Raw genomic sequence first — 13,571 nt, 5'->3', positions numbered from 1 at the left:
TGCTGGCTAACTAACATGGCTACTCGTCCCGGGAGCGAACGTCTCTGCCTGGCTGGTTGCTGGCTACCTACCGTGGCTATTCGTCCCGGGAGCAAACGGCGCTGCCTGGCTGGTTGCTGGCTAACTAACGTGGCTAATCATCCCCGGAGCTAACGTCTCTGCCTGGCTGGTTGCTGGCTACCTACCGTGTCTATTCGTCCCGGGAGCTAACGTCTCTGCCTGGCTGGTTGCTGGCTAACTAACATGGCTACTCGTCCCGGGAGCTAACGTCTCTGCCTGGCTGGTTGCTGGCTACTTAACGTGGCTAATCGTCCCGGGAGCTAACGTCGGTACCTGGCAGGTTGCTGGCTAACTAACGTGGCTACTCGTCCCGGGAGCTAACGTCTCTGCCTGGCTGGTTGCTGGCTAACTACTGTGGCTATTCGTCCTGGGAGCTAACGTCTCTGCCTGGCTGGTTGCTGGCTAACTAACGTGGCTACTCGTCCCGGGAGCTAACGTCTCTGCCTGGCTGGTTGCTGGCTAACTACCGTGGCTATTCGTCCCGGGAGCTAACGTCTCTGCCTGGCTGGTTGCTGGCTAACTAACGTGGCTACTCGTCCCAGGAGCTAACGTCTCTGCCTGGCTGGTTGCTGGCTAACTAACGTGGCTATTCGTCCCGGGAGCTAGCGTCTCTGCCTGGCTGGTTGCTGGCTAACTAACGTGGCTAATCGTTCTGAGAGCTAACGTCTCTGCCTGGCTGGTTGCTGGCTAACTACCGTGGCTACTCATCCCGGGAGCTAACGTCGGTACCTGGCTGGTTGCTGGCTACCTACCCTGGCTACTCGTCCCGGGAGCTAACATCGGTACCTGGCAGGTTGCTGGCTAACTAACGTGGCTAATCGTCCCGGGAGCTAACGTCTCTGCCTGGCTGGTTGCTGGCTAACTAACGTGGCTAATCGTCCCGGGAGCTAACGTCTCTGCCTGGTTGGTTGCTGGCTAACTACCGTGGCTACTCGTCCCGGGAGCTAACGTCGGTACCTGGCTGGTTGCTGGCTACCTACCCTGGCTACTCGTCCCGGGAGCTAACGTCGGTACCTGGCAGGTTGCTGGCTAACTAACGTGGCTAATCATCCCGGGAGCTAACGTCTCTGCCTGGCTGGTTGCTGGCTAACTAACGTGGCTAATCGTCCCGGGAGCTAACGTCTCTGCCTGGCTGGTTGCTGGCTAACTACCGTGGCTATTCGTCCCGGGAGCTAACGTCTCTGCCTGGCTGGTTGCTGGCTACCTACCGTGGCTATTCGTCCCGGGAGCGAACGTCTCTGCCTGGCTGGTTGCTGGCTACCTACCGTGGCTATTCGTCCCGGGAGCAAACGGCACTGCCTGGCTGGTTGCTGGCTAACTAACATGGCTACTCGTCCCGGGAGCGAACGTCTCTGCCTGGCTGGTTGCTGGCTACCTACCGTGGCTATTCGTCCCGGGAGCAAACGGCGCTGCCTGGCTGGTTGCTGGCTAACTAACGTGGCTAATCATCCCCGGAGCTAACGTCTCTGCCTGGCTGGTTGCTGGCTACCTACCGTGTCTATTCGTCCCGGGAGCTAACGTCTCTGCCTGGCTGGTTGCTGGCTAACTAACATGGCTACTCGTCCCGGGAGCTAACGTCTCTGCCTGGCTGGTTGCTGGCTACTTAACGTGGCTAATCGTCCCGGGAGCTAACGTCGGTACCTGGCAGGTTGCTGGCTAACTAACGTGGCTACTCGTCCCGGGAGCTAACGTCTCTGCCTGGCTGGTTGCTGGCTAACTACCGTGGCTATTCGTCCTGGGAGCTAACGTCTCTGCCTGGCTGGTTGCTGGCTAACTAACGTGGCTACTCGTCCCGGGAGCTAACGTCTCTGCCTGGCTGGTTGCTGGCTAACTACCGTGGCTATTCGTCCCGGGAGCTAACGTCTCTGCCTGGCTGGTTGCTGGCTAACTAACGTGGCTACTCGTCCCAGGAGCTAACGTCTCTGCCTGGCTGGTTGCTGGCTACCTACCGTGGCTATTCGTCCCGGGAGCGAACGTCTCTGCCTGGCTGGTTGCTGGCTAACTACCGTGGCTATTCGTCCTGGGAGCTAACGTCTCTGCCTGGCTGGTTGCTGGCTAACTAACGTGGCTACTCGTCCCGGGAGCTAACGTCTCTGCCTGGCTGGTTGCTGGCTAACTACCGTGGCTATTCGTCCTGGGAGCTAACGTCTCTGCCTGGCTGGTTGCTGGCTAACTAACGTGGCTATTCGTCCCGGGAGCTAACGTCTCTGCCTAGCTGGTTGCTGGCTACCTAACGTGGCTAATCGTCCCGGGAGCTAACGTCGGTACCTGGCAGGTTGCTGGCTACCTAACGTGGCTAATCGTCCCGGGAGCTAACGTCTGACTGGTTGCTGGCTATGGACTCGAATGTGAGGGGGAGGAGGAGGGCTCGACTGTGAGGCGGAGGAGGAGGGGCAAGGCGTGCACTGCTGCAGCAGATTTACGAGTCTGATCTGACGGTCACAGAGCTGAGGGAGCGAGCCCAGTTAGCTGTAAAAATCCATAGATTAGCCGCACCGTTATATAAGCCGCAGGGTCGAAAAATGGGGGAAAAAGCAGCAGCTTATAGTCCGAAAAGTACGGTAGAGTCTTTCTGCTCGGCTAATCTTGGCTAATCTGTAGGATTTATTGTAGCTAACTGTTGATTTATAGCTTTTAAGATTATGAGAAAGTCGAAACCATTATCGCAAGGAACCGAACGTTGAAAAATATATATTTAGGGATTTCGTGAATTGATTTTGAATCCCACGTTGTCTCTCCAGGTCAACATCCTGCTGCCGATTAGCTTCGTCCTGGCGTGTCTCTTCCTCATCGTCGTGTCCATATGGAAGACTCCTAAAGAGTGCGCCATCGGCTTTGGCATCATCGGCACCGGCATCCCTGTCTACTTCTTCGGTGTCTGGTGGCAGACCAAGCCCAAGTGGCTGCTGCAGATCATCTGTGAGTACACAGTCTCATCGTGTGGGCGGGAGCAGAATGTGTGCATAGATTTGTGTGACAATGTTGTTGGATTTTTTTTTTGTATAGACTGTCTGTATACATTTGTGTGTAAGCGAGTGCAATGTGCATTACACAAATTGAAAAGATATTTTATTGTAATTTTTTTTGTATGCATAATAGTGTGTGCGTAAACACGTGTGTGTGTTTCCTCCAGTCTCCACCACGGCGATGCTTCAGAAGGTGATGGAGGTGGTGCCCCAGGAGTCTTGAACAAGCCACGCTCCCCCCCCCCCCAAATCGGAAAGCACCGCCAGTGACCTCTGACCTCTGACATCACTACTGATCCAGCCTGACCTCCGATGGCCGCCACCCAACCTCGATTTACAACACGTGCACACACGTACACAAACAGACAGACACACACACACACACACACACGCATAAACACACACACATAAGCACACACACAGAGACACTCAGTACGTAGGTGTTTTACCACTGAATCTGACTTGCCAGAAACACCTTTGTTTGTTAATTATTTTGAGCTATTCTACTCTACCCGTATTCTACCTATCCAACAACCCTGTCTCTTGTGCTGCTAAATTGGTTTGCGTGTACAGACACACACACACGCACACACACACACACAGACCCAGGGGCTCAGACACACCCTATCTGTTGGACCTTTGAGCTAAAATGTCTTACTGTCTGAAACCTTTAGTTTCCATTTGAGTTTTAATTGCTTTTTTTATTATTTTTTATTGCTAATCCAACCATCTGATGGATATGAAATACTTTGTTTGTTTTGCTCTATTGTTTGTTTTGCTCTACGTGGGATTTCAAGGAAGGTATTTTTTTTCATGTATGATTTCAAGCAGAATGTCTTCCCGCATCATCAGGCCTTCCTGTTATTTACCTGATTATGTCTTCTCTGTATGACACATGGAAGAGTAGTAGACCTCCAAGTAGCTGAGTTCCCTCTGTCTTCTCAATAGGAATTGTGGTGTCTGAATCTCCTTCACAGCCCTGAACATACCATTAGATTGAAGCCTCTGGGTATATATCATACTTATTGATGTTCCAGAACCCGAAACACAATGTCCAGGTTGAAGGAATCTACCCAGAGCCAGGCTATATCGGGGTCAGATGTCACTGCATTTACTTTGCAAACACAGAACGGCGCTTGAATAAGTTAAAATGACCTAATCACTCTTTTATATCAAGCCACAGAGAATAGGAGCACCTGACAAGGTTTTAGTTGTTTTTTAGAACAGACCTTGTCTGCCAGGATCTCTCTGTTTCCATGGCTACTTCACTTTGCACCTTACCCTTTTTGTGTGTGTGTGTGTGTATATATATATGTGTGCACAGGTGTGTGTGTGCGTGTGTGTGTGTGTGTGTGTCGTTGATATTAGTGCCTCTGCCAGCAGATAAAGCAAACACACTGGATCTAGCCTCAGAGTAAAGCTGAAAACATTGGGGAAGCTTGTTTTACAACCCAGGGTAGCCCGTTACGAGTGAGTCTTACACTAGCCATCAAGTTAACCCAGGGAGCGGAGTGTAATTTACGTGTCATGTTGTAGCCCCTCCCCCTATCAGACTAGCTTTTTGACGAGACACATCTTCAAATCTATTTTTTTTTTTTAATCATTCAATTTACATAGGATTTATATTCTGTTACTTCATGTTTGTAGCCGAGTATAGTTTTTACTCTTTATCTATTACCCGTTAGGTACAGTATGTCATAGTGATAATGAGTCAAGAGTTTCAACTTTATCTTGATATGTGAAGAAAGACTTTACAGTCTATTTGACCTTCTCCATAAGCAGTGATCAGACAGCCTGGACATGTATCCATTCACCTGTAGCCTTGCTACCAAGTCTTACCTCAGACCTAAAATAAACTCACAGCTTCGCACTCATTAACAGCTGTTTTTCTCTCCTACATTCCTCACCTAAACCTATAATGAACAAGAAAATGTAATGAATTTCGTCAACACGGGACGGTGGGCTGCCATCCCTTCTTATTTCTCTTCAGGTTTGCCTTCTGCATTTCATTGGGGCTTTACTGTGTTCAACATGAATAGAGTGTTAGTTGAAAACACGCAGTAGCTGAGTTATATGATTGTGAAATCCTGGGGCCCCCGTTGTTCCTGCCCAATCAAAGATCAGAACTATCCGTACATTGATGTTTCTAAAAACTCAAATTGTCACCCCTCCATTTTCAAAAATAATTCCTGTCCACACCTACAGTGTTTTAGTAAATCTCTCCGTCCAACGCACAAACTTGAACTGACCTGATGGCAGGCTGCAGGGAGCTCTCCATGGTCCTGATTGACCTGATGGCAGGCTGCAGGGAGCTCTCCATGGTCCTGATTGACCTGATGGCAGGCTGCAGGTAGCTCTCCATGGGCCTGATTGACCTGATGGCAGGCTGCAGGGAGCTCTCCGTGGTTCTGATTGACCTGATGGCAGGCTGCATGGAGCTCTCCGTGGTCCTGATTGACCTGATGGCAGGCTGCATGGAGCTCTCCGTGGTCCTGATTGACCTGATGGCAGGCTGCAGGGAGCTCTCCGTGGTCCTGATTGACCTGATGGCAGGCTGCATGGAGCTCTCCGTGGTCCTGATTGACCTGATGGCAGGGAACAGGGAGCTCTCCGTGGTCCTGATTGACCTGATGGCAGGCTGCATGGAGCTCTCCCTGGTCCTGATTGACCTGATGGCAGGGAACAGGGAGCTCTCCGTGGTCCTGATTGACTTGATGGCAGGCTGCAGGGAGCTCTCTGTGGTCCTGATTGACCTGATGGCAGGCTGCAGGGAGCTCTCCGTGGTCCTGATTGACCTGATGGCAGGCTGCAGGGAGCTCTCCGTGGTTCTGATTGACCTGATGGCAGGCTGCAGGGAGCTCTCCATGGTCCTGATTGACCTGATGGCAGGCTGCAGGGAGCTCTCCGTGGTTCTGATTGACCTGATGGCAGGCTGCAGGGAGCTCTCCGTGGTTCTGATTGACCTGATGGCAGGCTGCAGGGAGCTCTCCATGGTCCTGATTGACCTGATGACAGGCTGCAGGGAGCTCTCCGTGGTTCTGATTGACCTGATGGCAGGCAGAAGGGAGCTCTCCGTGGTCCTGATTGACCTGATGGCAGGCTGCAGGGAGCTCTCCATGGTCCGTATATTTGAGGACAAGGCCTTAACAACATCAGGTGACCAAGAGAAACCCTACCACTGAACCCAGATCTGCCCCCCTCCTCTGTGATGCCCCATGCAGGCTCTGGTGTCGTATATTGTAGTGTTTTTCTTTTGAGACCTAAAATTGGATTGTAGGCGTGTCTGCAATGATAAACTGCTGTTGTGGTGATGTCAACTCGGAAGGACTACATTCCCATTTATTCCATGGGTGATAAGCAGACAAATAGATTGCAGATCCACACGCACATACTTTTAAGACTGTATTTTAAGGTTGTACTGTATGTCAGAACCCCTTACTGAAGACTGATGCCACGGCAGATTTAAGGCTGTGCGCATGTCTTTGTGTTTCTGAAAGAGAAAATGCAATCAGTATGAGAATGTGAGAGAGCGAGTCTCTGTGTGTGTGTGTGTGTGTGTGTGTGTGAGAGAGAGAGAGAGAGAGAGTGAGTGTGTGCGTGTGCGCGCGCGCCCGCCCAAGCATCATGACGGTGTGTGTGTTCTAAATAATGGTCATAGCTGTAAACATAATTATTTTGTTGAAGTAGTGTGTATATGTACTAGTATGTTGACCGTTATTCTACAGTACCTACAGTATAGTGGATTGCGAGGTTGTTGCTATTTGCTACTGCATCAATCGGCTTCTTGTGATGTCCAGGTCACACGAATAGATGCGGCCTAGGTATCTAGTCTTGGACTTACAGTCACTGTCCATAGACGATCGCTGTTCAATGCCCTGTGCTTTTCATTAATTTCTTCATGTGATATTTTACAAGAGAGTTACAGACGCATGATGAGATGATGTGGGTGAAAGGGGTTTGGGGTGTGTGTGGGAAGGATGAGAGGTCAGACAGGATGTGACGGGCCGTAGACGAGCAGTAATACAGACAGACAGATTAGCGTGCAGAACTGCAGACTGACAGACAGGCAATGCAATCAGAGAGGCCATTGAAGCCAGAAATACATAGATAGATAGACAGACAAGCAGGCAGACAGACAGACAGACAGACAGACAGACAGGGCAGGCGTGGGTTATGAGTGCTTCACAGATAAACACAGAGGGAAACGAGATCTCCATTTCACTATTCCATTACTACGTAAATGGATCGTCTCATGAAAGGGGGTTTGCTAGTGAACGTTGTTCTTAAAAAAAAAAAGAAAAAAAAAGATTTGACGTTTTTATCAGTTGATTTTTTACAATCGCCAGCCGCAATATGTAATGCCATGTTGGCTACATATCACAGCCGGTGAAACGTTGACTGAACTTTAGTCCCTGAACATGAAAATGCTGGGCCACTTATCTGTCAACCGTATTTGTTTGTTTGTATATTTCAACACAGCTCTTGTTGCAGTCATCCCCTTCTCATGCAATTTGTGTTCTGTTTCCGTAGCAAAGTCCGAGTGAAATAGAGGCGTCGGGGACTTTGCAGGATCACCGAACATCGATTTGCATTGAGAAATCACCGAAACTGCAAAGAATTTTACAAAAACGGAAGAAGGGATGGAGTTGGGAGGGAGGGGGGGGGGGACCTACAGGACTGAAAGACGAGATGGAGGAGAGGGGATTTTGAGATTACACATATTTTTTGAATGTGCTGATGTTTTTATTTCATTTCCATGCTGAGAGTTACAACTGTGTAGTATCATCGTGTTATTAACGTTAGCCCTCCTCCTGGCGACGGACCAAAACTACATGTGACCACGGCAACGGCCTTGCTGTCATGCTGTTGCCATAGAAACACTGTGTGGTTGTTATTATAGAGACGGTGTTGGTCTGTATGGAGGGGTTGTGTGTATGTAGGTGCAGTATAGCTATTCTAACACTCCACCCATTGCAAAAGGCTAATGGGAAACTAATCTCAATAGGACTCTAGAACGTTTATTTATTTATTTTTAGGAAATACTTGTTGTTTGTTATTTAGTTCTTCTAACTTTTTTTTTACAGGGCATTTTGTGAAAAGTGCTTTATGAATAAATCTGAAGGTTGTTTTTCACACCCTTGTGTTCGTGTTTTGATTTAGTCCATGTATTTCTTTATGCACTGCATTTGGTCCAACACATAATAATACAACACAATTACCGTAATTCCTCTAATAGTAACCGGGTCTCAAATACAAACCGGGTCTCTATTAATGGCGCTCTTGAGCTAAGCAATTATAAGCCGGCCTCCTAATACAAGCCGGGTTACTAATATACTGAGCTGCATACTGAGCTAGTTACTTGATTTCACTTTGAAAACGTTGAAATGACCAGTGACCACCTGTAATTGCACTGTTTACTATTTCATACAGTACTTGGTTTCAATAAATGAACCCAGTACATTTTACTGGGTTCAAACTGACACAAAATGTTGATTTATTCATTATGATCCGTTTGAAAATGTGAAATATAGGCCTCCCTCTTATACAGGCCTCCTCCTAATACAAGCCTGGTACCCGCTACAGTTGAAACAAATACAAGCCGGGGTTACTATTAGAGGAATTACGGTATGTTAAGGCTTTTGCCCACACCAACCATGTGCCAGACACATCTTGCTTTGGGTTTCACTTACTACAATCTAATTAAATTAAATGGTAAAGAATTTAACACCTTGCATGTTAACAACAGTTGAGTGTGTGTGAGAAACTACCAACAGTCTTTAACTGAGTGAACACTAAACACAACATTGTTCCTCTGAAAACAGGCTTACGTGGTTCTTTGTCTGAAGTACTCAATTGTTCTCAAGGGATGACTATTATAATATGATCATGTACAAGGGATAATAATCAAATTAGCTGCTTCAACTTCAGAACTACTAGTGAAAAAACAGTCTCATTGCTCTCCTTTTTGTCTAATTTGCTCTTCAGGTGTTGACTAATATGATATGATAATTTACCCCCGGATCAATTGTTAAATTAGTTATCTCTTCTGTAAAACACCTTGAATCACTATCTCCTCTATAATTAACTAACATAATTAATTTCTGTTGTGTGGCACCAAAAACTAGACATTTTGGGATGGCTCTCCCCTAGAAGACAGAAAAACTATATATATATATATATATATATATTATATATATTATATATATATATATTTAAAAAAAATCTAGCTTGCAGCCTCCCCCCCCTTAACCGTCATTTCTCAACATGTCATTTTGAGGAATCCTCAAACCAAAACTTGGGGGAAACCAGAAAAGAATTCACGCAGCGATGCTATTTCCACTCAGTTATGCTGCTGCCACTAGACGGTTTCAACTCAACAACATTCTAATCTAAAGGGACTATCAACTACCCATATATTAGAACACCGCAACAGGAAATAAACTTGGGTCCAAGAAAGCTGTTCCATTAGCAACGCAATTCCACTGGAAGTGTCTACGTTCATTCAAGAATCTATTAAATTCCATGTTGTTTCCTAGTGTAGCCTTCCTTTAAGCTGAACCAACTGTCAATGTCATCTGAGCTGTCCTGTAGCGGAGCTGTCCTGTATCTGAGCTGTCCTGTATGCGTCTATTCTTTAACTAACGGATTTCCAGTTCTGCGATCTGATTGGCCACTGACGTTTCTGGTGCGATCTGATTGGCCACTGACGTTTCTGGTCATGTGACATGTGCGCCCAATCGCGTGACGCGCCCATTTCCGCCTCGAACAGCAGCAAACTACCTAACGCCTAGTTTATCACTGGTTAAGCTTAGGCAACTCTTTCGAAGTTGGTTAAGGTTAGAGTTTGGAATCAGGGCTGGTGTTCTATCGCCCTGCTCTAAGACAAACTCTAACCTTAACCAACTTCGAGTGAGTGCCTAAGAGTGCCTAAGCTTAACCGGTGAAAGAACTTGCCGTCACACGATTGCCGCGACCAGAAACGTCCGTGGCCAATCAGAGCGCAGAACGCGGAACTGGAAATCCGTTAGTTAAAGAATTCAGGCATCCTGTATCTTTCCTGTCCTGTATCTGAGCTGTCCTAAATCTGAGCTGAGCTGTATCTGAGCTGAGCTGTCCTGTAGCTGTGCTGTCCTGTATCTGAGCTGAGCTGTCCTGTAGCTGAGCTGTATCTGAGCTGAGCTGTCCTAAATCTGAGCTGAGCTGTATCTGAGCTGAGCTGTCCTGTAGCTGTGCTGTCCTGTAGCTGAGCTGTCCTGTATCTGTGCTGGGGTGCGGCAGTCTGTCATTCCACTGAACTTCACTGTTCCATATTTAAGCATTACATCACGCGCAGGAGTGGTTTGTGACCAATAAACCATGCCTAGGGGTGGTCGTTAGGCCCGAGGCGCAGCCGAGGGTCGTTAGACCCCCCTAGGCATGGTTTATTGGTCACAAATCACGACTACAAGTGGTGTAAAGCTTTTATACAACTGCCAGATTCATCCAACCTTATTTCTATACAATAAACACACATTAATCGAAGATTTATTGAAAAAACCATCCGCCAGAAAAAGTAGTTCCCACAACTACAAAAAAGACAAGTTGCCTCCATGTGGAAGCAGCTTGAAGTGCATCCAACCAAACTAACACATCCAACTGTGTATTATTGGAATGATTGAGAGAAGTTGCCTCATGTGGAAGCAGCTTGAAGTGCATCCAACCAACTAACACATCCAACTGTGTATTATTGGAATGATTGATTGAAAATTTTATTACCAGATGCAGAATGGGTACAATACAGTACGGCTCAATACACACAATTGTTAAGGGAATGCAGACCTACTTTCCATAGAACTTCATTCTTAGATGCTTCTATATAAAGTAGGTAAAACAAATTAAAACGTTTTCTTTGCCCTATAGGAAAAAAACGTTTTCTGCGCCCTATTTTTTTATTTATTTCTTTTAGCCTAAACTTAACCAGTTGGAAACCAGGGGTACAGTAATAAAATTAGCAATCAACCAATCAATCAATTCAATAGACCATGCTCACTTAAAACAGCGCTGCTTCTCTCTCAGTCTGACTCCCCCGCTGTTGCAGACAGGAGTGTGTGTGTGTGTGTGTGTGTGTGTATGTGTGTGTGTGTGTTTGTGGGTACGCCAGCGTCGGACAGTGTGAGAGAGAACGCTGCAGTCAGTAGAAAGTAGGAAGGAAGAAATTTAAATCAATCAATTAATCAATCAATCAATCCGCGATTTTTCTTTTGTTCTAGATTGACTCAAGACCCATCAATTACATCATCCAACATTGTTTAAAGGACTAACACATTCCCCTTGACAGAATCGCTTCATATTTAGTCGTTATGGTGCTTTCAACATAACCATTTGTTGTCCGCGATCTTGTTTTCTCCCGGAGTGAGCCGGGGAGTGATATGTGATTCGGTTGTGGGCGGGTCCTGAGCCCAGGACCGTGGATTGTTGCCAATAAAGACGTGTAAATGGCCAATCAGAATCGAGAAATTTGCATGCCGTTGTATAATGGCTCATAGGCATAATTTTGCTGCACCTATTATAGAAAGAGCATGCCTCTGCAGTCAGTGTGGGTTACCAGAATCCTTGGCCTGGGGTACTGTAACAGGTAGAAAAAAGCAGGAAGCCGGACCAGCACTCTCAGGTTTCGACAATTTTAATCGCAGCCGGCTGCGATTAAAATTGTCGAAACCTGAGCGTGCTGGTCCGGCTTCCTGCTTTTTTCTACTTATATCTTCGGGATTGCAGCACCCAGTGTCAATTATAGTGAGCGCGGTCTAACGTAACAGGTGCCAGCATAGTAGTAGTTAATTTCCTTTATTCGTTTGTTTGGAAGGGACAGCATGTATTAATGGACAATACATATAATGCACTGTAAATACACAGGATTTAGCAAGGGATGCTAATTTCCAAACATAAAACAAATAAAATACAAAAACAGAGCAATAGAAAAACATGTCAAAACAAAAGAACAATCATTTACAAATACATGGCTACAAAGCTAAAAGACCATAAAGGTCCTATATATGTGTTCACAAATAAGGCTCTCCATTGGGTGAAGGCTGAGCCCATGGAGTCATAATCGGGTTCCTAGATTTACATAATTTAATGTCCAAGAATATGGATGACTTCCCATGCATTAAAGTATTACTCTGTCTTGGCGCCCGAGTGGAGACGCACGTGTCGCGGCACGGCCGACCGGGGTTCGATTCCCGGACCCGGCGTTTTTTGCCGAATGTCTTCCCCTGCTCTCTCTCCCATTCTTCCCCTCTCTCTCTACCGGACTGCCCGGTAGTAAAAACCAATACAAATCTACCAAAAACATAATCAAAAAAACAATCTGTTGTCCCCTGTGATTTTTAGAATGGAAGCAAAAGTGATTATATCTGTTCTCTGTGCTCTATTGTACCGCCACCCACCACCCCTCCCCGAAATGTTAATGTGTGTTGCCAAACTGATATATGTTGTGTATTTCCATAGTGACTTTCCAGCGTGGGGGTTCGTGGGAATTCAATTGCATCACTCATTCCTCACCTTCACCAAGTCAAATTCTGATCTGACATGGGTTCTTGGAAGTACGGTTGCATTCAAGTCGTCTTCACTGTAACCAGCTGTATTTCAAAGATCTCTCAATGCCGGGGGAGTAAAGCTGGTGTCCCTGTTGGTCCTTTGAGATCCCTTCCTGCTGTGAACTCGGCTGTTCGTCGTGTTTGTAGTGTGTTTGTTTTCTGCTTGTTTCCTGCCCTCCGAGCCATGCTTTCACATGCGCTCTCTCTCTCTCTCTCTCTCTCTCTCTCTCTCTCTCTCTCTGACAAGATGGCGCGACCGCGGCCAGTCGCCGTCGGTTTTGCTCTGCAGAGATTGTGCGCACATTTAGTTATTATGGTTATTTTTAATACTTTTTTTAATAAAAACAACGCTGGCAGGGACGTCGTACGACCGCCAGTCACTCATGGACTTAAACCCCGGACTGATAGAAGAGTTTAACAACACTTTTTGCCAAGATTGGCCACCGGAGATGAGACGGGATAAAGACAAAGACGAGGACAAAGGAAAAGGTGGCGGGACCAAACGACAGCACAGGGGAAGGAGAAGTGGAATCGGATTAAGGCTAAAAAGTTCTGCTTACCGGCTGGCAATCTCATCAATTCTGTTGGCGAATGTTCGTTTGCTGGAGAATAAGATGGATGATCTCCGTGCAAGGGTTCGATTCCAACGGGATGTGAGGGATTGCAACATCATGTGTTTCACGGAGACATGGCTAAAGCCAACAACTCCGGATCACAGTATCTCTCCGTCGGATTCCTTCTCCGTCTTCCGAGCGGACCGTACGCGTCTATTCGAATCCTAACGCATTTATGCTTCCGCGTTCGCGTTTTTGCGCTCTGATTGGCCACTGATGTTTCTGGTTGCACCAATCGTGTGACGGCAAGTTCTTTCGCCGGTTAAACTTAGGCACTCTTTCGAAGTTGGTTAAGGTTAGAGTTTGTCTTAGAGCAGGGCGATAGAACACCAGCCCTGATTCCAAACTCTAACCTT

The 13,571-nt window shown here is 47.0% G+C and overlaps 1 protein-coding gene across 1 annotated transcript in view; it reads left to right on the top strand.

Annotated features, from left to right (window-relative positions):
* slc7a5 (solute carrier family 7 member 5) overlaps nucleotides 1-5,623 on the top strand; it is a 79,208-nt gene extending 73,585 nt beyond the window's left edge. The window contains exons 9-10 of the mRNA XM_084316664.1: nucleotides 2,802-2,979; nucleotides 3,194-5,623. Of these exons, the coding sequence (XP_084172790.1) occupies nucleotides 2,802-2,979; nucleotides 3,194-3,249 (234 nt within the window). The 3' untranslated portion in view covers nucleotides 3,250-5,623. The remainder of the gene's footprint in view (nucleotides 1-2,801; nucleotides 2,980-3,193) is intronic.
* Nucleotides 5,624-13,571: the final 7,948 nt, after the last annotated feature.

Source organism: Notolepis coatsorum (assembly GCF_963971535.1).
Source record: "Notolepis coatsorum genome assembly, chromosome: 6".
Lineage (NCBI taxonomy): Eukaryota > Metazoa > Chordata > Actinopteri > Aulopiformes > Paralepididae > Notolepis > Notolepis coatsorum.
This window is presented reverse-complemented; position numbering and strand designations above follow the sequence as displayed.